Source organism: Fusarium poae, chromosome 3 (assembly GCF_019609905.1).
Source record: "Fusarium poae strain DAOMC 252244 chromosome 3, whole genome shotgun sequence".
In the NCBI taxonomy this organism is placed as follows: domain Eukaryota; kingdom Fungi; phylum Ascomycota; class Sordariomycetes; order Hypocreales; family Nectriaceae; genus Fusarium; species Fusarium poae.
Window position 1 is genome coordinate 3,721,149 of NC_058401.1, and position 24,405 is coordinate 3,745,553.

Consider the following 24,405-nt stretch of genomic DNA (forward strand, 5'->3'; position numbering starts at 1 on the left):
TAGGCCGTTACAGTTGACACCCCCCTGAACTGACCCTGGATGGAGGTGTCTTAGTCTCCACCATTCCCATAATCCTGGCGCAACTACATCAGTACTAAGTTGGGTTGGTCTAGGCTGGACTGCCCCGAGAACCTGGACACTGGACGGGGGGTCTGCTCTGTCATGATGGCATGTTTGTGGCTTTTTTGGAGTATTTGGCGCTGTCTCTACAGAGTCGCAGGTGTCTCTAACATTTAACTTTAGCCTTGTCAACCACACCTTACTGCATCTACTGTATCGTACATATTCATAGGTACCTTAGTATGTGCCTACAGACAGTTAAGGTAAGGTAAGGTAGCTGCATTTTCAGACCTGCCTTATCTCCTCTTGGCTTTCTTTCCTCATTAAATCGTCATCCCCTCAATTGAAATACCCTTCCTTCCGTGCCAGCCGTTTTCTCAAAAGTTATTTGTTCCTTCCCTTCCTTCTGCCGTTTGAATTTGTCCCCATCGGCTCCTTCCCAATCAACCCTCCGAAGCACAGCACAGCTCAGCTCAGCTCAGTACAGCACAGCACAGCGCAGCACAGTGCAGCGCATTCACTGTAATTGAATTGGCCTAGCGCGATCAAACAAGGCGAGGTACCTGCATCAGTGGATACAAGCTTCCCATGTCGTAGGATCCTTACATCCACTTACTTTACCTCAGTTTCCGGTACGGGATCGTACCTGATTTACCTGGTCTGACCTGGTCTTTTTCACTCTGCTCTACTGTCTCCTCTATACTTCCTATGCTCTTGCTGGATTTACTTCAGAATCCCATACCTTTTCAGAATTACACCCCCCCTCCTGTGTTAGGCTAGGTAGGCGGGTTCCTCTCTCTTTTCTCCCCCTCCCCTACCCCCCTCTTTATTCTTCTCAGTCTTCCAGAAACGTCAGGGACAGGGCTTCTTCTGCAAAACTCCAATTGTACGGGGGTCAACAGTAAAGGGAACACGACACATCTGGGATTTGGACCGATAGACCTACCTACTGGTACGGTGCACCCAGACAGGTACGGTGCAACATTTCTTGAGAGACGGCAAATATCACAAATGGCAACTGCCCTGACATGGGGCATGTCATTCAACCAGAGACCAAAGAGGAATATAGGTAGGAAAGGAAGGGAAGAAAGGGCACGGGCATCAACTTCGTCCGTCCGTCCATCCATCCATCCATCCATCCACAGACGACTTATCCATCCATCTGGGGCTCCTTCTCGTTGGCGGGTACTATATCACCACTGTCCCCCGGGAACCTAGCAGTGTTGTAACATTGAAGCTACAGTGCCGTACTTTATCTTACCCTACCCTGTCCTGTCTTGCATCGTCGTCGTCTCTTCAGTACCTACCAAGCTCAACCTCTCTCGCTCGGTCGTTCGCTTTGTCTCCCGTCCATCGTCCGTTTAATCTACTCCATTGGGTGTTGGCACTACCTTGTCTGTCCGGCATTTCCGCCTCCCTCGTTGCTCGCTCGTGCCTCTTCCGTCGTTTATCTCCTGGGCCCGTTATTGCAAGCCTCATCCCGGCCGCTCTCCTCCATCCCGGCTTTCTGTTTGACAGGCCTGCAAACGCCATCGTCATATCAGATACCCAGAACTCTACTTTTCTACTCTCTACCTTGCCTCGCCCTGCCTCGCCTTGCAACTGCAACGACAACTGCAACTGGCACAGACACCGACAAAAGGACATTGACATCTCCTCTCATACTCTCCCCTTCCCGCAAAGTATAAAGACCTCAAGGCCTCCTCTGGTTGTCTCTTGAACACACAACATATCAACGTCTTTCACAACTACTTACCTGACCATCACTTGCTCCCTCACAGCCCTCATCCACTACACCCTACAACTACTCTCTGCTGTTGCATTGCAGCCACAACATCTGACAACATCCGCCTTGATTGCCTTGACGCTCCATACTACAACTATCGTGTAAGTTCCAGAAAAGGCGGGCATGAGGTTCCTTTCACGCCGCATCTCACCTGTTGCTTACAGCCATTTTGGGTTGTCTCATGCATGGTATGCAAGGCTAATACAGTGCTCCCCAGGAACATACCCGTACCCAATCAGGCCGAATCCTTGTGAGAGGGTTCAACAATCAAGATACAGCACTGTCAACGGCATCTACACCTAGTGTATCACCCACGCAAAAGTCACAATTCCCGACAAAATGGCTAACGCTTGCGCCCACCAATTCCGAATGATCAAGTCGGACAACACTCTTGTCCAGTGGATCTGCCAGCACTGTCGCTCTGGCCCTCACTGGATGATCTGGGAGTGCACTTATTGCAAGCTGCATCTATGCCGACCTTGTACGCAGTCTGCCTAAGGACTTGTACACCGAGACACTGTCTGTCATCCATGCGAAATCAAACCGGTGTGCTGCTGCTTGTTCATCAGTCGGTGGCCATGCCCTGACTAACATAACGTGAGCCTCAACACAAACGGAAAATGGATGGCTGCTTTTTTTTTTTGGTCTCGGTGCAGGCGCACATCAATTGAGATCAAAGACAGATGGTCTCAGTACCTTTGATTGCGCTTGGCGTTCTGCGGAACGGTAGCCCGGAGCTGGCTCTGGATGCACGGCTACTGAACCGTCACACACACCCCTTGTGTGCACCCATCCATCCATCACTCATCATCATCATCGCCCATCATCAAAGCATCCCGCACGAAACGTCACTTGGAATTATACTCACTGGCTTGAGTTTTTGGGTCTGGCACAGCTGGACTGAGCCTCAAAAGGACAACACATCACACGCAGAGGACCTGATACCCGACCGACCGATAGGCCGGCAGCTGAAGACGAGAAAACTGTCCACGCTACGCTACCCATAGACAGACATGATACATACGCCTATCTTGATTCATGTCAGCCCGAGGTGGGGAATGGGGATTCGGCCAAACGGTGGTTTTTGGGTCGACTTTTTGATTTTTTTACACTGGTTTCCATGACGGAATAGCGCCCTGCACGTTCCACGTGGGAGATTCCATTCAAGGGCACCAGGCACGTTTTTGGAAGTGTGCAGCACTAGCACCCCTCTCCCCCTGTTGAATCCCCATCTCACCAACGCTGGTCTCGCTTGGCCCTACATTACCCGAATGAAGTCAAGTCAAGTCTGTCTATCAACACAAGAATGGATTCTTCAGACGTGTCAGTTCTTGGGGCATCCTCCAATCTACGACGCGGCTCCGAATTCCCTTTTCGGGATATCTGATCTGTTACAGACGATCCTGACTGATGTCTACGAGCGTTTTCTCTTTTCTCTTTTCTTGACGTTTTCTTCGTGTCAATACCTGTTCGGTATTTTTTCTTTCTTTTTCTGGTGTTGCATACGACACGGTGTTTGCTGGCTTTTTCCCCTTTTCTTTTTCTCGTTTCGGCTGTTGTACCCCAGGATTGGTCTGTCTCAGCATGTCATGGCAACTTGGCTGCTAGGTGGACCATGAAGGGAACAAAGAGAAATGCATTTATGATCTCATCTTATTGGAGCCAACAAAAGTTTCCATTTGGCTCACGGCGCAAGGCGATACACACTATGAATTGGACGATGCTGGGCTGGTTGGTTGGTGTTCGGGGTTGGCGCTCGAAATAGACTATGGCTCAAGCCAAAAAAGATACAAGGCGAATCAGGGATATCGCCAGGCGGTTAAGGGAAAGCCAGTATTATTGATTGTTTTAGTTTAATGGAAAATGTTCTATCTCGGCTCATTTCTCATTTCTCTTGTGATGTTGATTATTTTCACTATCTATCACCTTTGGCGTAGTGGATATCAACTGAATCATGAACAAGGTAGTCATTGAACTTCATTAGCACCTTCCCCAATCTTTTCACCTTACCTTGTTTGTTCTTGCTCACAAGGCGGCTAACATTGGATCTTGTTCATATGAGGCTTGATTGGGCAGACATTGCATGCACGTACCGTACCTGGATCGTTTACGAGGCACAGCTGCCGGCTAGTGGTGCCTTCCATGCCCAACTCCAACGACTGAGGTGGATGAGAAGGAAAGAACCAACATCCTGTAATCTCCTCACATATCAATCGAAGCCCGGCATTTACCACGTATTGGATGTCCGTTCTTCTACCATTGTTCGCCTCGAGCTCGTATCGAGACCCTGACTTGGCTCTTACACATACAATGCATCACCATTTACGGATACCGTAACTTGCATAACACTTTCCCTCCTCTCTTAGCACCTCGCGCTCGGTTTGTTTCCACAACCTGTGCGCAAAGTCCATCGAATGGTCAACTCGGTATCTTGCTGCTGACGTGTAAGAACCGCGTCATCCTCGACTAGGAAACCCGCGGCTGTGACGAGGACGACGTGGAGTGTTGTAGCCTCTGCTGTGCTGTGTCTGTGCAATGGCGCAGCGACGACTACTCTGCACTACTCCAAGGAGACACCGAGATTGAACAGTCATAATGAGGCGCTTCTATTCTCGGCTTCACAGCGCCCTGGCCTGATCGACATGCTAGATACATAGTAGCGCCGGCCCGCAAAAAACGAAAGTTCACCCAGAAGCCTTCCAGAACAATTTAGTTAGAAGTTGTCTCAAATTGTTCCCACTCTGCACACGGAGCGCTCACAAGCCCATTCGCTCTACCCATACAGTACAAAATCAAATCGACAACGACGCGCGGACCAGGGGTTTCAAATTACTGACATGCCAATGCCTAACATGGTTACATGCTAGCCTCGCAGGTGTTTCGATGGCTCGTTGTGTTCCAGACGCCGCCATCATAAAATCCATTCCTCAACCAATAGCTTATTTCTACCGAGCTATCCTGAGTCATGCCGACAACCTTAACAATCATCACGAGAGAACGATACGCCCTCCTTGCCTGCCGGATCTGATCTCCCGCCCGGCCGGCCGACACGGTCGCATCGGGGAACGTACCCGGAGCTCTGAGGCTTTTGAATTGTCCGAGCATATTGTGACCTTCGTCGACGATTTGACAGTTGCGTCATGTCATTGGACATTGATTGTTTGGTGTGTGCTTTGGTCAAACTCTCTTGATCCCTCGTGCCTCGATCAAAGAATCATGGTCGTGTGTTGGTGGCCTCTTGGACTCAATGACACTCAATGGTCCAAGTGCCAGGCCCTATCTACTCCAGATTGTACTAGGGCGCTTGTATAACCCATTTGCGTAACGTGATTGTCATACTTCGGCAAATCTTAGACACGGGGCGATGGAACGTTTCCAGATGCTCGGACAGGCTGCCTAGTGGGTAGCAGAAAAAATGACCTCCTAAGTCTTAGGTCACAAAAATAAATAGTCTAAGAGCTATGGTCTAAGGGGCATAAAGTGATCCACTAATTTCGTCTCTTATGCTTCCAGCGGCCAATTTTTCCGATACCCTGAGGGCTGCGTGTGACTGACTGCTCGCCTCCCGCTTGTTCTCCGGCCCTTTGCGGACATTGCAAAGACCGAAGAGGAGCCGCTCCGTCTCGGCGTCGGAGGTAAAGCGACCACCCTCCGGCCTTCCGCTCCGAGATTTGCGGATACTGGGCGATTTGTGGCCGGATACTGGGCTTTTTATGGCTGAATGTGTCGAATACATTGCCTTGTCTCTACGGTATGACCCATGTTCACAGTGCTGGCACTTGAAGCCATCCGTTTTTTAATAAAGTGACATGCACTTGTCACTGATCTTGGCACATTGGCTGCAGAAAGGAAGAGTTCAGTTTAAGAGAGGAAAAGCCAGCAGGGTAGTAATCCCAGTACAGCCGCAGCCACCAGCCAGAACGAAAGAACTATAGACAAGTTTGGGTTTGCGTCAGAGGACTTTTGATAGTATCTGGCAAAGTTGGAATCGCGCATGGTCCAGTCCCAGACAGCGCGCTCGGTTTGTCGCGCCGTCACCTTGACATTATCGCCAATAGACACAATGGCATTGTCGTCAGACTTGCTGGTAAGAAAACCATATCTGCCGAAAACCGGAGAGTGTTTCATTCCAGTGTCAACTCTTCGGTCAGACATGAGCTTTTTGAGTACCGTGCCACGCTCGCCCTCGGCAGTACGGCCAGTTTCGTAATCAACGTTGAGCGAGGTGCACCGGTTACAATTCTTGGTAAGAGCAACAACGTGAGCATCACCGATAATCAGCTGCGCCCAAAAGTCCTCATCCCAAGCAGTCTCGCCATCCAAGACAATATTGGGTCGCATGGCTGTCACGTCCACGTCGGATGTTGACAGGCGGGCCCTGACGTTGTTGAGAGATTCCTCGGTGACGACAAGATACGGTGCACAGTCAGAGAAGGTAATCCAGTCTTCTTCGACGGAAGATATCTTCTTCCCAGAAATGCAGTTGAAAAGCAATGAGGTCCCTGAGGGAGGGGTGTATTGTGACTTGGGAGAGAATGTACCTAGTACAGGACGTCGACCATCACCAATGTAAATGAGGGCCGTATCAAAACCAAAACAGGCAGTGAACCAGGCGTCATAGTCGGATCCCATGCGGTACGCGACGACAAGGCTTTGGTGGAGATTGATGTCGGCTCTATCCAGATCTTTGAGTTCCGGCCCAATCGGTATTTCAAGAACAGTGTCTTGTTCTGGCTTCCACAGTACCAAAGGCTCTTTCGGAGTCAAGTACTTGACCCGGATCTTATCACCAACAACTTCTGGTTCAAAGAGACTGCATTCCGGATGTTTAGACAGCTGTAGCTTAGAAAGTTCGCCTGACTTTTCGATCTTGCAAAGCATGAATCGACGGTCATGCTGAAGGCCTTGTGGTCCTAATCTGGCTGACTGGACTTGGATGCCTTGGATGCCCTTGATGGGATAATACCAAAGCTGCCATTGAGTGCATATTAGCAAAGGTTCTAGATTGTTTGTTATTGTGTAGAATATGAGGACCGATTGGACTTACTTGAGTTACCTTCATCGCTTTCTGATGAATTGGATAGTTGTGATGTGAAAGACAAGTCGGGATTGATTATCAATACAACCCCTCGTTCATCACTAGGTCAGCCACAGCCGATTTAAGCAGGTACTAAAATTATGGCTAAGCTACGTGTGAGGAGAAAACACGATCAATCGAGATCACATGGTATTGGTTCCTGCTGCCGGACAACTCACCACGATGCAAGGTGTACCCAATCATAGATAAGAGGTGTCAAGGTACTCGGTTCAGGGTAGGCGACGCAGGAAAGAATTCCAAAGTTGCATTTATTTGGTGTCTTGTTTACTATAACGTCAATTCACATAACATTACTTGTGTTCATAAACGCGTTCTCTTACGACAATGTACGTGGTGATTGATTAAGAAACAGGATGAATTTTGAACCTGTAGGTATCGTGAAGAAACCGATCCATCTGGTCTCAACTCTTTATTTGCGGGAACTGTTTTATTTACCTGTAGAACTACTATTCAGCGCAATTCCATACTGATATATATATATATATAACAAATGCTTAAAAGACATCAAGTTATCATTGCCCACTGTGGTGACTGTTCCTTTCTGGGGCGTGCTAGTCAAGATACATAGAGTAAGTACATTAGAATACATATAGTCTCTATTCTCCAGCATCAGTCTCTATCCACAAATAAATATAATAAGCCATGTACCACATGTAGAAGTGTAATATTACTGCCTGCTTATCCAATTGTCCAAGTATCGAAACATATTAGCTATTACGTAGAAAATTGTCATGTGATGTATCCGACTTGAGCTAGAATTAATTAACAGTCTCGCTGATGGTTCAGAACATAGTCAGACGAGTTATACTCAGGTCTATAGCTCTGCTTGTCCCAACCATGCATTTGTCGGCCATACAGCGTATCGTATTATAAAATCGTTTCCGGTTCAACAACCGGTCATTCCCAAGGCATATGCGATGCTGATCAGACTGTGATGGAGGGCTGCTATTGGTATATATCAACAGCGATCTGCAGCTTACTCTCACGACTCTGTAGGACGCTGCATGGTTTTCTTATTCTAAATTCGCTTTCCGAATTCATACGAATGCTGACATGATGACATGGGAATCGCCATGCTTCGCTTTTCGGCACCAAGCGCGAAGTGGCTGACAAGATGGACTGAAGCAATTGCAGCCAAACGCGAGACCGCTCGAGAGAAAAGAGGAGTCGTCCAGGATACCCATTGCTTAGTTAATGGGGCCTTTAAAATGGTATGTGGATAGTAAATCGACGGACGAGCGAGCAAGGGCATTGCTGACAGGAACAATCAGGATGATGGGAAGAGGCTGTGACGTTGCAGCGCGAAATAAGTCCATTTCAAGTCAAATTTCCCAGAAATAACCTAATCAGAACAGTGAAGAATGCGAGAGGACCCTCTCGCTCAGTAATTTGACAAGACAATCAGCCCTATCTATGCTGTATGATGTATAGTATATACCGTTTCTTCTCCTTTTCTCTCGTTCTCGCTAAGCCTTAGCTCTATACTAAAAAGCTGAGCCAAATGCGCCTCAGTCTAAGCTCCATCTGGTCTTACTTGGCGCTGGTCCGACCCGCAGGAACAGCCTCTGATGCAAACAGGGCCAAACCTTTACTTATTCCTGTTCTTGAGGGTTTGCAGTTGGTTACACAACTACATCCATCATATTAAAAAAAAGGAACAACGGAACGCTGACTGCATCTGTGGGCTCTGTCATATCAGGGTTGTATACGGATTTGGTCATTTAGCAGTAGCCAGCACCACTAACAAAGCTTCAAGCATATCGATATCATGACCCAATGCCAAGAGATCAGCAACGGTATGGATATGTACATAGCTCAAGCTCATCGAGCTCCGCCTCTAACAATTGTATGATGAGACCCTTGGGATTCTTTCGGAGACTAAAATCTCACGAGCAGTCAAACACTGCCCTTAGATCCATAGTAGGATTCCTATCCTTGCACTTTTTTATGGCAGATCCCTAGTCCGAGCCTTTACATTGGAATCTCCCTCGTCTCAAGCAAGATTTCATGCCCAGGAAATGGCATTGTGTCGAGTGATTTTGCTTATAAAGATGTAAGCCCGCGCCCTGGAGGCCCGAGATGAGAGCTGTTGTTATTATTTGTTTCTTACATGAGCTTTGTATAAAGACTGTGAGAGAGCAGTTCTTTATATCCTCTCCACAACAACACAATGTCTCTTTCACGATATGGCGTCGACGATGCAAAGGTACCGCAACAGCCTTTCCTGGCAAGTGAAGCTCCCAGAGGACCAACTTTTCTCGACACAACTGCATGCCTTTGCAGTCTCCGCGCGCTGCCAGGACAGGATAAGCTCGCCGAAGCTAATGCAGTTTTCGACAATGGCCAAGCAGCATGGCAATGTATCGGAAACCAAACCCAGGGCGTTTACAACGTAACAAGCGGGAAATGGTACAGAGCAAAGAACGCCAAAGGATCGCTCAAATTGCCCATGGAGGATGACTCGAACCCGCCGATTGGAAAAGATCTTGTTTGGAATTCCAAAAGTCGATCTCTCGAGCCTTTAAAGAATAAGGATACACTCACAGTCTACGATCGAGACTGTACCGGCACCAACAGGTCAAGCTTTTCCACCAGTTTCTATAGAGCCACCTACCAGCAACTAAACGACCAACTTCCCTACGATGCGGCACCTTGTTGGAGACCCGGTGCTCTCCCCCTCCAATTGCAAAATGTGTCTTCGTGGCAGGACGAAGGGTGCAAGGAAGGATTTCTGTGTAGGTTCTCTTACGAATCCTCCACAACACACGCTGACCAAATATAGGCCAAAACAACACCATCAACTCGCTCCCCCAGTCCTGCCCTCCTCTCAGAGAATGTACTGTGGCACGTCTTTCGGGCATGACTTGTTCATTCAACGGATCAAATATAGCCATGGGTGTTTTTGAACCGGTTGTTTGCCAGCAGGGCTACTACTGCCCTGTTGAAGACAAAGGTCAGAAAAAGATCCTGTGCCCTGCAGGCTCGTATTGTCAGCCTGGTTCGTCTTCGCCAACACCTTGCAATGTCGGCAGCAGTTGTCCAGAGGGTTCCAAGTACCAACGATATTACATTCCCTTGATAGTTTTGGTTCTGGTCGATGTTCTTCTCCTTGTCGGTATGTTTATCTTGATGTTCCGTTCACGATGGCACCGAACATCCAAGGCACATGCCGGTACGTTGAAGAGACACAAGACCATGAGGGCTGTCAAAGCGACAATCACTGGAGGTGGATACAAGAAGCTGCGCGACGATGCGGACCACGAGATGGCTCCGATGCAACCCAGCTACAGTCCCCAATCACCGTACGGGCATGCTTTTCGGGAGGGTCGCAGCCGAACTGGCTTTGAGGCATCTCTCAACCGTAACAGCGTTTACAGCTCTGAAGCGGAGCAAAGGGAACTCGAGGCCAACCCTCAGCTCAGGGCTTTTGTCGAGTCTATGCGCAGAGCAGCTGAAGCCACCAACTTTGGTCTTTCTTTCAGATACTCCGATCTTGTTTTCCACCCCAAGAAAAGCCCTAGACCTGTTCTGCAGAACGTGACTGGTTCCATTGAGCAGGGCCAACTTGTTGCTGTCATGGGCGGATCGGGTGCTGGTAAATCAACTTTCGTCAACGTCCTGATGGGCAAAACAAGCAACACGGGTGGCATTGTCGCCGTCAACAACACTCCAGGCAAGATGAAACAGTATAAGAAGCTGACGGGTTACGTGCCTCAAGACGATGTGGTGTTACCCGAGCTGACTGTGTACGAAAACATTGTCCACTCAGCACGGGTCCGACTTCCTCACAACTGGACATCTAAGGAAATCGAGGATCACGTTGAAGCTGTCATCGATTGTTTGGAGCTTTCACACGTCCGCGATTCTCGGGTTGGTAGTGTTGGCAAGCCCGTTATCAGCGGCGGTCAGCGAAAGCGTGTAAGTATCGGCATGGAATTGGCAGCGGCGCCTATGGCCATCTTTCTTGATGAACCAACCAGTGGTTTGGATGCAACTGCGGCATCGTCCATCATGCGCACACTCAAGGCCATCGCAAGACTTGGCATTTCCATCATCGTTATTATTCATCAACCCCGAACAGAGATTTTCGACTTGTTTGACAACCTCATCCTACTTGGCAACGGGCAAACCATCTATGAAGGCCCGCAGATCGAGTCGCAGACTTACTTTGAAAGCATGGGTTTCCAGTTCCCCGAGCACAGCAACCACGGCGACGTCATTACCGATATCATCACTGGTAACGGTCGAGAGTACAACAACGTGGGCGATGTATCCAAGGAAGCACTCATCTCACATTGGGCAAAGATGCGCCAACACAAGCAAGAGGAGGCTTATGAGCGCAGGAGTATCAGGTCCACTATGCTGGGCGACACAGGCATGCGCCAGGCCCTCAAGAAGCGAGGTGCGCCGTACTATAAGCAAGCCTGGCTTTGTCTTTGCCGTGCTATGCTCCAGCAATACCGCGCAAGGGCTGCTTTCTTTGCTGAGATGGGTCTGGCTGTGTTGGCAGGCGCCCTGCTTGGTCTTGCCAACAACCCCAAGGAGGGTATCATGTTTGTTGGTCTATTCCACGAGCCCTATGATGCGTTATCAACCTCTATCGATTTCTTTTCTGCGCCCCAGTTCGCTCTTCTAATCGCCATTGCCATCGGTCTTGTCGCAGGTGCTCCTGGCGTCAAGCTCTTTTCTGAGGAGACACTCTTGTACAGGAGGGAGGCTGAAGCAGGTCATTCACGACTGGCTTACTTCCTTGCCAAGGTTGTATCCGTTCTACCTCGCATGGCACTTGGATGTTTGCATTTCACTGTGCCACTCTTCCTCTTGTCGGTGCCCATCGTGGACTGGGGCCTCGCATTCCTTGTCAACGTTTTGTACTTTTACTGTATTTATGGCCTTGCAAGCATCATAAGCATGGTCGTCCGTCGGGAAGATGCACCTTTGTTTGCGACTATGATTTCCCTCATTACTGGTATTCTTTCCGGTTCCGCGCCACCGCTGGCATCTGTCCGAGACTGGCATATGGAGTGGCTATGGCGGGCGTCTCCCGCGACATGGTTGGCGGAGTTGTATTTCGGGCAACTTGTGGCACCCTTCTCATATCTTTATTCGGTAGATATTGCAGCTGAGGCGACTGGATATCATCTCGACCGAAAGTGGCTCAATATTGGTGTTTTGGTAGCGATCGGAACACTTTATCGAGTGATTGCTTTTGTCGGTATGGTTCTCGGGCATCGGTTGCGAAGATGATAAGTTTATGTAATACTCTGTATTAGGCGTTGAATTGACTGTTTGAAGAACAATAAATGTGAATTGGTCAAAGTGATGTGACGTTGGCTCTGTCAGTTGCCATATCAATGGGGTTAATTGTTGGAAGGTACCTGCCAGGCTAATACCCAAAGCCCGTACTTGCCTTGTCAAGTGCAGTGACTTGTCGAAAACATCTCCCCCAAGTTGGACTGTGAATTTCCATTATGGAATAAACACCACTAATCGCATACAGACTGGCTGTTGGTTAATAGCTCCATGTCGATAATGTTGGTACGTTGATTCACATGTTGATCTCTGACGGCTTCAGGGTCCCTAGTCTTTGTCTTGCTACAAACATCCCTGCCAATCTCAGAATTTCAACAGCAATGCAACGTCGAAAGGATGGACCATCAGTCGTCAAACGCAGCAGCACGCCAGAGTGTTTCGGGTTCCGTGCCCCATGCTCTTACAGGGTTTCACTATCGAGCGTTTCAAGAGTTTGAAGCATAAGCCTGTCGTTGTCCAGGCATTGGCTAGGCTAACAAGAAACAATGAAGAGTTGACTGTACGAAAATTGGGATCAGCTTGTGAACCGAAACCACCAACAAGTATCTTCTCGTCTATCATCTGAGGAAAATGGCACTACCAACAGAAGTATCACCAACCAATAGCTCCAACAAAGTGAGAAAGCCAAAACCATGACTGTACTAGTGCTAGTACGGCAAGTGGGAGAGAAATGACATCGCGGACAAAAAGTATAACGACATGCTTGTCGATATTCCGATCAACTGTCACTGTTGGTAACAAAGGACTTGTGTTGGGGGGCGCGGGCGGCACGAATCTCTTTGACGAATCCTCCTCGGCTGTTACCCCCACACATCCCGTCGGTTATGTGAGTGCGGATACAATTCATGAATTAATTAACTGCTAATTATCCTCTTGCTCATTTATGGCTGGCCCTGTCAACCAGGGACATGCTGGGTACGTCAGCAGTGGAGGTGACACCACATAAATGTTACCATTTTGGTTTCTTCTGATGTTGTTTCTTGCTGCAGTCTGCAACACCAACGACGATCAACTCGTTGCAAGCGCCAAGGTTGGCCATAATACACGGCTATCTTGTTTCGTATCGACCTGAACTATTGGACTGACCGACTGATACAAAGGTATCTAGCTATGCCGCGTGAGAAGGATGGCGTCAAGACATCGGCGCCGGCACGGTTAGTGCGATGGGATACACCGTTGCCGCAGTCTAGACTATTCAGCTCTTAGAATTCGATTCGATTTTAGAGGCCCCTGACGATCCAGCAACAACAAAAAAGGCCGCTACGGGACATGTCGTGTTGGAACCGGGTGCTAAGCGTCGAGCATCTCGTCTCAAGCGGTTATTTGACGGATCATCCATCATACATCATGTCGCATCACTCGATTGTTCAAAGTTTCAAGCACCCGCATATTGCGAATGTTGGTTTGGACCTAAGGCGGGCAGACAGGTTATCAGTGTGTCCACTCACACTTTACCTCGAGCTCTTGTCATGGCTTACTCGGCTGCATATGAACTTGCCCCGGAGAAAAGCAAAGCAAACTGAGCCTTTATTTTAATCGAGCAGCTCGGACCCGACATGGATCAAATCAAATTAGATTCACTGGCTATCGCGTGCCCGTAGAATTACGATTTCAAGCATGGGCCAACCTGGACTATGAGTTTATAGGGCACGCCAACGGTGAACTAACGAGCTCTGGGTTGTTCGTCGTCTCGGCTCCCCGCTCCTGTCGTTTGTTGCTGGGGGCCAAGTGGAGATGAGGGGCTGAAGGCTGAAAGGCCCCTGTTGTGTCATTCAACAAAAAAGACGACGACGTCTGTGACGAAGTTTGGTTATTGATGATTGTTGCCGAGTGGGGGAAACGGCACCTCTGATGCTGTCGAGTATCAACGACATTGCATCCAAAAGACAAGATCTCTATCGTTGATTGGGTCAGGATAGAGATAAGACGTGGCTTGCATAGGCACAGCACAACATCAAAGATGCAGCGAGCACTGGATGTGCTTTGCGGCAAGTACACCACCACATAGAATCCTTCTCACAAGTCTAGACCAACAATCATTGATATCGCTCGACGAGATAGTAGCGTATCTTTCAACTTTGTCACGCAACCACCAGTGACTCCAGCACCACCTTTACCACATGGACAAACCCTCTTCGGAAAAGCGAACCCACCATCCCGCATTGGCGCTACAGCCTACAGTAGATAGAGGCATTTCAATTGTCTAGCCTCCCACGATCAAGGTAAAGACAGACACAGTCACAGAGCTGGTTGGAAACGGAGTCGGGCCCAACACCCGCCAGGGATGAGCCAAGGGCCCAGGGATCCGGCTTTGGACACCCGTGACAGCAACAGACAGCGCCGCACGATGCAAGGATCTTAATGCAGAGTCTGTCGCGTCGCATTCGAAAGGGAAAATGCACGCTACGGCCACCAGAGCGTCGGGTCGTTCAAGCCTATTCATCGACTTGCAGGAGCTGACGACCCTGACCCCAGTTACCCTTGCCTTCTCGAAACTTTGAAAATCTCTTCGTCCTCCCTGGACTTGTCTCGAGCTATTTCTCTCATCTCTCCCTCTTCCTCGCTCGATCTCTTGTTTTCAAAACATATCCATATCTCATCTTTATAATCATATCACATTTATATATTATTTATTCGATACCCTTATTCCTTCTTCGGTCGACTTTGTTGCTGAAGGCTGGCCTCCTTCCCTCATCTTTACAGTTCTTATCTTATTGTTCTTCTACCTAACGTTAGTCTAATACGTCTTTTCAACCATGGCGACCTGCACCACCATGGAGAGTCCCCAACACATGGCCATTCGGGAGCTTGACCTGAGGACCTGTCACCCAAGCACTGTGGTTGATAGAGTTGGTGCTGTTCCTGTTTTGAAGACAAGCGCTGGTAAGTTCTTTCTTCATCCTCTGTCATGCTCTTTGTCTCTTGGACCCTGTGTAAGACCCTCGCTCGGTTACCATGGCCACCACCAAGGCCTACCCTGGTCAGTATAACCTTGGGCAGGGTTGAGCACACGACGGATACTGCATCCAGCCTAGGGCTGATTGGCACGAGCTCAACATTCAACATTTGAAGCTATTCTCGTATACAGCTTGCCCATGATGAAGACAGAGGATGGACTATTGCAGTTTGTTTTTAGTGTTCATCATGTTACGGATATAGCCTTGAGACAAAGCTCAGCATGACTATGTTGCTTGAGCAAACCACCATGACTAACATCGCAACTAATAGCTTTCTTCACATTCCTGCGCGCCAACCTTGTCCTTCACTCGGCAATGGTTTCGGCCACCAGCACACCGCAATTTGGTCCATCTGTACCTTTCTCTTCTTTCGTCGCTCCATCGCCTTCTCCGCTTGCAGCTTCTACTCCATACTTTGGGCTCAATGACGACGAAGACATTGAACCGTTGTCTCTCGAGGTCCTTGACAAGCCCCAAGACAAGGTTGAGGGCATGCGCCTTGTCGCCGACTCGATCGCCCAGATGCGCCAGCGGGCCTCCCTGAACCTCGTTTTCCACCCAGTCTGTCTCGCCGGTTTATCAGCTGCCCTTGCTTCTATCTACCATTTCAGTGGTGTTTCGCGGGACTCTGGACTTGGCATGACGGTCTCGTGTGGTGTCATCATGAGCTACCTTATGGGTATCCGTTATTTGGCCAATGGCTACATTTCTTTGGCTGAACGGCTGCGCTGGAACTGGCTACGATCTGACGATGGAGAGGAGGATACCCTGCTGGCTGCCCGTCTCAACCAAGATATCATCGGAACCCTTGTTCTTCGCCTTGAACCCAACCAGACATCTAACCACAGACGAAGACGATCGCTTTCTCTCCGCGGGGGCAAAGGTGTTATTCGTGCGTGGACCACCAACCTCAACTACCGTGGAAAGGGTGTTGGAAAGGATCTGCTTCAGGAAGCTGTCCGCGTTACCAAAGAAAAGTGTGGAAAGGATGCCGAGATTGGATTCGCTCAGGAGCACGCAAACAGCGCCATGTTGCTCCCTGGCATCTTCAATGCACCCTTTCGACGTGATGAGGTTCGAGCTACCAGGGCCCTGGACGGTATCCTGTCTAACTGGGACCTCATCAGGAAGAGGAGGTAAATGAAGTTGCTTCATCAGCCAAAGACAAAATGCATGCCGGGATCTTGATCACTTTCGACGGCATCACCATTAAACAAATCCGATCACAATACGAGAAGGCGACAGGGGATGAATGGACGATGATGAGAATACCAAGACTGCGATAAACAAATACCCCAGAAAAGGATACAGCCGACAGAAAGAAGACACAAACAGCAATCAACAAATCACATAAAGATACCACTAGAAGACGACGGGTCATGCTACAGTATAGACTCTGATTTACAGGAGAGATGGGAATATGCAGGAGGGGGAGCATTTAATGGCTGGAGCACTATTCTTTACTTTTCTTATTTTTTGTTTTTGATACCTCACCTACCTGTACTGTCACTTGAGATACCCCATATTTCTATCGTTTAACAAGCTCATAATTATACGTTCATGATACAAGTCGTGATCAACAACAAACAAATCTTTGATTGTAAACTTCCTGTCTGATTTGTATGACAACGTTTCCTCTCGTATGTACTCATTCATAAACAACCCTTTCTGGTATCTTTCTCTCTGGTAACATCCTCTCAACTGTGGTAAACAAAGACAAAGAGCATAACCTTCTCCGGAACGCTAAAACACCATGTCGCAATAAGGGAAATGGTCACAAAGGAACAGACACAGTGAATCTACTGCTTCTTGGGGCTATAGGTGTCAGGGTCGAAACCCCAGAGAGGGCGTCCCATGCGGCTCAGGCTGTGGATGACCTATTTGATGGGTCAGTCGGCGCTCTTCCATCATTGTCAATCAATGGAATGCTACTCACATCGTGAACTGTGACGGTCTTGGCGTTTCTGTACTCAACATAGATGACGCAGTCTTGGAGAATCTACATATCCGTTAGTGGCCGTCTCAATAGTGAATACCCCAGTTAGATTTATATGCGTACACTCTCAAGGCGGGCTTTCAACGCAGCTCGAATGTCGTCGTAAATGGTAGCTGAAATTCGCTTCACACCACCACGGCGGGCAAGTCGTCTACAAGTCCTCTGTCAGTACTTTGACTCCTTTCAAGTTCTCTAGAGCTAGCGTGACAAACCGGATAGCGGGCTTGGCTAGAATAGCACGGTCAGCAAATACATCTTTGGAATTCAGGGTAGGTGAGCGAACTTACTGACACCATGAATAGTGTCGCGCAAGACCTTGCTAAAAAAGAGGAGGAATTGTCAGTTTGGTGTCTCATTTCTTCGTCTTTGATGGACTTTACCGGTGTCGCTTGCCACCAAGGACTGTTTTGCCCCCAGTGCTCTGTTGGCCTATCGGGCGACCGATCCCTCTCTTTTGCAGCGCGACAACCTTTCCACCCGAGTAGGTAGGGGTGGGCATCGATCGCGAGGACGAAGGGCCAGGACGAGATGAAGGGCCTCCTCGTGAAGGTACCGAAGGCATTGTATTTGAATGATCTGGGGATGTGGAGTAGGGAGTATATATCAGAAAGAAAGTTAACTTTAATATCAAAACTGATATCTTTAAAAAAACGAGAACAAAGATCAGTTTAATCTCGCACTTGAATTTCTTTGTTTTGCAAAACAATAGCGGCAGTGGTTAGGTTGTTGTGTTGGTTCGGGCACTCCGTCGCGATACATCATTTCTCATTCTCAGCATTCGCCTGACCACGTGACCATGAAATGAATCACTGACAAGCACTGGCAAGCACTGGCAGAAAAGTGCAACTGTTCAACATGCCAAAGGCTGAACGAGGAACTGGTGGAAGACATCATACTACTTTTTGGGAATGCGAGTCAAAGAGTGAGTGGCTAGTATATTATTTTGAGCGGTACGCCTTGGGCTTACGATAAGATATCGTGAAAACAACTGAACAAAAACATGTCTACTTTTCATTGCGGGCAGCTGAGCTTTTATCAATCAATGACTACAATCCCTTCAGGTTCGCAGCCCGATGAATATAACAATTCAAAGGCCAAGTTCCAAACCATGCATTCATCCTTACACTCAATCCATTAAAAACACTATGCTTCCCCCCGAGTCTTCTCTGTCGCCCTGAAACGACGTGCCATAACGCCTGTGTCCTTGCTGCCCTCGCCGCTAGGAGGTATATATCATGAAAGCAAAGCGAGGGCGCTCCAGCCTCTCGCATAAGGGGTATAAATCAGGTTGAATCATAACTGATGCTGGGGTACTTTTGCTATCAATCCGACAATGCGTTCAGGTAGCTGTTCTGCATGAATGACCATGGTCAACCTTCAAGGCCAAGGTTGAAGAAAAACATATCGCTGATTGAAAATGATATGGAAAGTCACTATCACGCAGCCACGGTTTCGGACGTAGTGGCTTCTGTACCTTCAACGGCCTCGGAATAAGCATCAGGGGCGGCAGGGGCATCAAGGACACCGGCATCTCCAGGCGCCTTTGTTTTCTCTTCAGATTGAGGGGTATCATCCATCATAGGCATATCAGGATCGATAGGAACATCTTCTGTCTTTAGGGCAGGGTAGTTTTCCTTTATCTCTTCCGAGTGCTGTGATACTTCGGGTGTTTCAGCAACCACATAACGGGCGGTTTCAGCGGTCTCGTCGGGTCTAGATGCTTCAGAAGCGATGAGTGCCTCGGCAGCAGCCTCAATGTCGGTTTCTGATTGAGTCTTGTAGGGTTCGTCGACAGTACGAGGTCTTTTAGCAGGTCGCTCATCGGGATCTGAGCCGATTGGGTGAATCGCTTGGATCTCAAGCTCGAGTTCGTCTAAACGTCGCTTCAAGCTGTTCTCACGTCGATGGCTATCTTCAAGTTGTGCGCGTAGCTGAGCCTCACTATCTCGTGTTGCGTCAAGCTCGGCGCGCAATTGGTTTTGTTCGACACTCGCAACCTGTTGACTGTTTCTAGCAGTGGCTTCTTGTTGCTCCAACTGGGCGAGACGACCTCGGAAAAGCTCTATGATTACTTCGAGTTCGCTCACTCGTGTCTTGAGGCTTGAATTTTGCGCGATGAGCTGCTCCTGCGATTGGGGTGCATCCATCTTGCGATCTCCGTTCATAGGCGATGTCGCGCGGCCTTCTCCAGTTGCGACAAAGCCACTCTGGTATGGGTCTTCGACCATAAAAGAGGATATGTTATGTCCATACATCGAGGGTGTGCCAGTGCGGGAGATGGGAGAGTCTCCATCGTGACCGTTCGCTTTGTTTTGGGATGCTCGTCGTGCGGCATGAGCTGCAGCGGCGGCAGCTTGTCCAGTAGTATCGAACCCGTTCGCATCGGTCGTGGCGAATCCCTGTGCTGCTTGTTGCTGCTGCTGCTGTTGTTGCTGGTCAATGAATGAGGAGAACAATGTTGCAAGGTATTGAACTAACCTTTTTTTTATTTGCTAAATCGGGGCGCATGGTTTTGACCCTGTTGCGACTCTTGATAACATCGGTCTTGAGGGAAATTGGACGTGCTCGACCATGTAACTTGAGGAACAAGCCACAGGCATTGCAGAGAACAGCACCATACTCGTCACGACGCCATAACGGGGTGGTAGAGGTACTGCAATTGTGGCAGGTAGGCTGCGTAGATCCGTTAGTTGCCATCATGATGCCGGTTATTGAATATGAACATAGAGTGAGTAGATGCGAAAGCGGGAGGGAGAGCGCTGGTTATTATCTCGGCCACGATAAGAGGATGGAGTAAAAATCTTTGGCTGCAACGTAACTGGCTTGATAAGCCAGATAAGCCCGCAGTAAAGACCCACTATCGATCCTGTCGAGGTCTAGCGTGGCAAGGTCTGGAGATAAGCCACGTGACCGAATGAATGGTGGGCGATAAGCCCAAGTTGATTGTAATGGCTGCGAAAAAAAACGGGACGCAGCCCGGCTTTGGAGATAAGATTGCAATGCAATGGTGACATGCAATAGAATGCGACTCTCTCTCTCTCAACAAGTGCTGATGAGATTGCGATAAAGAAACATGATCGAGACTTACCATGGTACTTCCAGATCCCCCACTTGTCGCGGCATGAGATGCAGTAGGATACATAGTAGCGGGCGATGGAGCGGCCGAAGCTCTGCAGGCAAGGGTTAGTTGAATTGCACATGAAAAGCCTGGCTGGTATTGTTGGGGAACTTGATTGGGACTCGGCGCAACTTGTCGAGTGTACCTATGTGCATTTGGGTGTATTTACAGGTGGTGTCCGTACCTCAACTGAGCTGTAACGTCTGTAGCCGCGTTGGCGGCGGCGAGTGCTGAGATGCCTGGCAATACGTGTTGTGGTAAAGATGTCGATGCAGTTGTCGAAGTAGACTCTGGTCTCGAAATTGGGTCGAGTGCTGCCTGAGCAAGAATTTGCGACCCGTCCTCCTCCATTTTGTTCGAATGTCGCTGGAAGGAGGTATGGGTAGGTAGTTACGATAGTATACTACGATAATGGCGATAAAGATTAGAGATTCGATAGACTTTATCAGCGATTATGTCGTGACGCGCAAAATCGATTGTATGGTGTGTAGTCGTATCGCGACAAAAAGTTTGAGATGGTAGTAATTGCAGATCAGCAGTGTCTGTGAGTTGGTGCGCCAAATGGTGGGAGCAAACGTGATGGCAAGGTTGATGTAAATGAGAAAGATTATGCGATGGGCGATGTTTGCGATTGAGAAATCAAATGGCCAACCGCGTCGCGCACTGAGTACCTACTAACTTTCCTAATAATGACGAGCGGGCCGGCTAAAGTTTTTACTTTTACTTTTCGCTGCACGTAATGAGTTTATGCGCATTTTGATTGGTCATCTTGCTAAAGGTTGCATGAGCATTCCTTTTGAATTGGACCCTGTCCTGTAGCTTGAGAATCACTACGTCTGCTTCTTCGAATAATTCGTATTCAATAACGGGTATCCGTTAATAGATCCGAGATAATGAATGTCTCTTATCGATACTGATCTTTAAGATAATATCTTATCGATGACGGGGAAGAAAGAGCAAGTGTTAACACAGTGACGTGGCTAACCTCTAATCCATGATTAAACCGAAAGTAAATTATAGGAAGAGGAAATTATTCACAATGATGAACATACTCTAGTGCCATTGCTCGATAGATTATTGAACGATCATTATCAACTGACTATGATTGAGTTTATACTTGAATTCTGTTGGATTTTACGTTCCAGAGGCAACTTCAATGTTACAACAAACATTTGCATTCTCCCGTTAGGTATGACGTGGTAGGAAGAAAATAATTAAGATGGAAACACCGATAATCTTGCAAACAACACATTCATAGAAAATTCCACCAATATTATCTGTCATCATGGCTTTTGAACTCCCGTCATGTCTACATATATAGCTATAGGGTAAGCGCACTGTCATGGGACCATGTCAAATTTGAGGCTGAAATTGCCAGCCGGTCGATTTATTGAGTGGATTCCGGAAGCTACGGAGCTTGGAAATCAGAGACAAGAGGTAGGTAATTTCAAAGATTGCTTCTCTGATGGAGAAATTGTACGGCACATGCCATATGTATTTGAGTCACCAGCAAGTTTACTATAGTTCCAATCACTGAGAAAAAGATGGTAACAAAAAGTCGTATAGACGCGTCCCACTGCTAACTCTACGCGTGTTGACACACACACACACGTCATTCCCCACATCATGGACGGGGACAGGGACAACAGCCACATCATGTACCCCTCCACGCCGCCACATCCATACAACAGGCCATGCCAGGCTCAGCGGTGTGAAAGTGACATCTTTAATGCGGTACCTACGGTACGGAAAAGGCTTGGGACAGGGTCATTAATTAACAAAGTCCCCAGAATTTCATTTCATTTCTCGACCCATCTTCCCATCTTCACCTACCGAATCGAAACAGATCAACTTTCTGTTTCTTTATCCCCTTTTTTATCCCCCAAATACAATCACTCAACCAAGCCATCATGTTCAACTGGGCTAAGCAACAGTAAGTATCGTCTATCAGATCTTCTTACCCCCACCATGCATCACCACCCACCAACATGGAGAGACTCAAGTAAATACTGACCGCTATAGACTGGCCAATGTCGCCGGCACTCAGGAGCCCATCTACGGCCCCTCTGCCATCAAGTCTGTTGCCATCGAGGCCGAAAAGACTCCCTACACCGAGCTCACTCGAGATGGCTTGAAGTGGAAGGCCATGGACTCGACCTCTGTTGAGACAGAGAGCTTCTACATCTGTGCCGACAACGGTTACATCGCTCTTGCCCAGGTCATCTATAGCAACGTTGCGTATGTTCCGCACAACCCGCATCACTTTACTGTCACTTACTAACATGTACAAAAGCGGCATTCGAACAACCTGCCAGTTCAACGCAAAGGTCTTCGACAAGGACCCTTCAAAGCCCCACCTCTGGGCCTCAACACCTCTCAACAACCAAGACTTTAACGAGGACAAGACGAGTTTCTACGCCGACGACTGTGCCGTTGAGCTATCCGAGGATGGCACTTACTACACCATCAAGAGCATGAACAGCCAGGACGCCATCGTTAACCTGAAGATCACCCGCTCTACCCCTGGTTTCCAGGCTGGCACCACAGGCACAACCCTGTACGGCACCGACCACAACAACCCATGGGGATCCATTCGCCATGCTTTCTGGCCTCGCTGTGTCTCCGAGGGTACCATCACCACAAAGGAGGGTCCTATTGACCTGAAGGGCAAGGCCTTTTTCGTCTACGCCCTCCAGGGCATGAAGCCTCACCACGCCGCTGGTCGATGGAACTTTGTCAACTTCCAGGGTCCTACCTACTCAGCTGTCATGATGGAGTTTACCAGCACCCCATCATACGGTTCAACCCTTGTCAACGTTGGCGGCATCGTCAAGGACGGCGAGATCATTACTGCTGGCGCCACCAACACGGCCACTCACGTTCAAGTTAAGAAGGATTCCGAGAATGAGTGGCCCGAACCGAGTGAGGTCAAGTACACCTGGTCCGGCGCGACCAAGGACGCAAACCCTGTCGAGGCCTCAATTGAAGGACCTCTCGGCGAGCGAGTTGATCGAGTTGACGTCATGGCCGAGGTCCCCGGTTTCGTCAAGACGATTGTTGCAGCAGCTGCAGGCACAAAGCCTTACATCTACCAGGTGAGTTTTGTTTTTTTCTCCCCCGTTGATTTAATTTCCGAACAACCGAACCATTGGGGAACCCCCTTGCTGACAAGATAATCTATAGTACCACCCCAAGCTCTCCCTGAAGCTCAAGATCGGCGACGAGGAGATCGTCGAGGAGGGCGTCATGTTCACCGAGGCCACCTTTATCTCGTGAAGTAGAGGCTAGACAATAGAAAGAAAGACGGGATCGATATCATGTTTTATTTTTTTGGATTCGTCTTTTTTCTTTAATATTCAGAGTACCAACCTTTTTTTACACACAAACAAAGACATTGGGTAATACAGTAATCGACACTCTTGAGAGGAGGGCAGGGAGTCTCGGCGTTGGAGACAGACGGCTTGGTCACTCGTTTAAATGGATACGATATACTACAGACACTACTTACTACACTACAAGTGATGCCCTTTCCAAACCAATATTGGACTTGAAGGGCTCTTTATTTTGGCTCGACACGTCTCACGCGTCTTTTGATTCGGGTTCTAGTCTTTGTGTGTGTTTTTACTAAACCGCGGGCCGAATGAATAGACCATTGTTTCCCTTCGCCCTCGTCTCGAATCAGCCCAGACCAGATGTCCAAGTTAGCTCTCATTGCCTGGGCAGGTCGGGGGAGCCCACTATGACAATGGGGGGGATATGTCTCTTGTATCCGTATAGCTGTTTGTCTCTGTGAACCGAAAGAACCGAAGGGGCAGGGCAGACTTGGAGACTTTTTGGTCTAACGAGTGGGGGAGGGAGAAGTGAAGGAAGAAAAGCCAATAATATTGGCGATTTATCGACGATTCTCCTTCTCCTTCTCCTTCTCTTTAGTCTGTTCCCCGCCCACGATGTCAAGGGATGAAATATCCGTACCTACTATGTTGGCTTCCTACTCCATACTAAAGTGCAAACCAAACTGGAAATCTCCACAACAAAAGGCTGCATGTCTCGCCCGTTCCTGACTACCTTGTCTCGTCA

The 24,405-nt window shown here is 48.5% G+C and overlaps 7 protein-coding genes across 7 annotated transcripts; 3 read left to right on the forward strand and 4 right to left on the reverse strand.

Moving 5' to 3' along the window:
* Positions 1-4,208: 4,208 nt before the first annotated feature.
* Positions 4,209-5,582, reverse strand: FPOAC1_008620 (uncharacterized protein; the record flags this gene model as incomplete). Its single annotated transcript, XM_044853061.1, has 2 exons — positions 4,209-4,363; positions 5,402-5,582. 2 exons carry the CDS (start codon positions 5,580-5,582, stop codon positions 4,209-4,211), a joined length of 336 nt encoding a protein of 111 aa, XP_044705731.1.
* A 125-nt stretch (positions 5,583-5,707) lies between these two features.
* FPOAC1_008621 (uncharacterized protein) lies at positions 5,708-6,908 on the reverse strand (the record flags this gene model as incomplete). Its single annotated transcript, XM_044853062.1, has 2 exons — positions 5,708-6,817; positions 6,894-6,908. 2 exons carry the CDS (start codon positions 6,906-6,908, stop codon positions 5,708-5,710), a joined length of 1,125 nt encoding a protein of 374 aa, XP_044705732.1.
* A 2,206-nt stretch (positions 6,909-9,114) lies between these two features.
* Positions 9,115-12,191, forward strand: FPOAC1_008622 (uncharacterized protein; the record flags this gene model as incomplete). Its single annotated transcript, XM_044853063.1, has 2 exons — positions 9,115-9,679; positions 9,727-12,191. The coding sequence occupies 2 exons, from the start codon at positions 9,115-9,117 to the stop codon at positions 12,189-12,191; spliced, it is 3,030 nt and encodes a 1,009-aa protein (XP_044705733.1).
* Positions 12,192-15,013: 2,822 nt separating this feature from the next.
* Positions 15,014-16,354, forward strand: FPOAC1_008623 (uncharacterized protein; the record flags this gene model as incomplete). The annotated part of the gene is made up of 2 exons (XM_044853064.1): positions 15,014-15,140; positions 15,486-16,354. 2 exons carry the CDS (start codon positions 15,014-15,016, stop codon positions 16,352-16,354), a joined length of 996 nt encoding a protein of 331 aa, XP_044705734.1.
* Positions 16,355-17,013: 659 nt separating this feature from the next.
* FPOAC1_008624 (uncharacterized protein) lies at positions 17,014-17,772 on the reverse strand (the record flags this gene model as incomplete). Its single annotated transcript, XM_044853065.1, has 6 exons — positions 17,014-17,091; positions 17,151-17,213; positions 17,274-17,361; positions 17,423-17,438; positions 17,498-17,529; positions 17,591-17,772. 6 exons carry the CDS (start codon positions 17,770-17,772, stop codon positions 17,014-17,016), a joined length of 459 nt encoding a protein of 152 aa, XP_044705735.1.
* An 874-nt stretch (positions 17,773-18,646) lies between these two features.
* On the reverse strand, positions 18,647-20,679 carry FPOAC1_008625 (uncharacterized protein; the record flags this gene model as incomplete). The annotated part of the gene is made up of 4 exons (XM_044853066.1): positions 18,647-19,633; positions 19,689-19,883; positions 20,299-20,380; positions 20,513-20,679. The coding sequence occupies 4 exons, from the start codon at positions 20,677-20,679 to the stop codon at positions 18,647-18,649; spliced, it is 1,431 nt and encodes a 476-aa protein (XP_044705736.1).
* A 1,559-nt stretch (positions 20,680-22,238) lies between these two features.
* SVF1 (putative cell survival pathways protein) lies at positions 22,239-23,604 on the forward strand (the record flags this gene model as incomplete). The annotated part of the gene is made up of 4 exons (XM_044853067.1): positions 22,239-22,261; positions 22,351-22,566; positions 22,622-23,423; positions 23,512-23,604. The coding sequence occupies 4 exons, from the start codon at positions 22,239-22,241 to the stop codon at positions 23,602-23,604; spliced, it is 1,134 nt and encodes a 377-aa protein (XP_044705737.1).
* Positions 23,605-24,405: the final 801 nt, after the last annotated feature.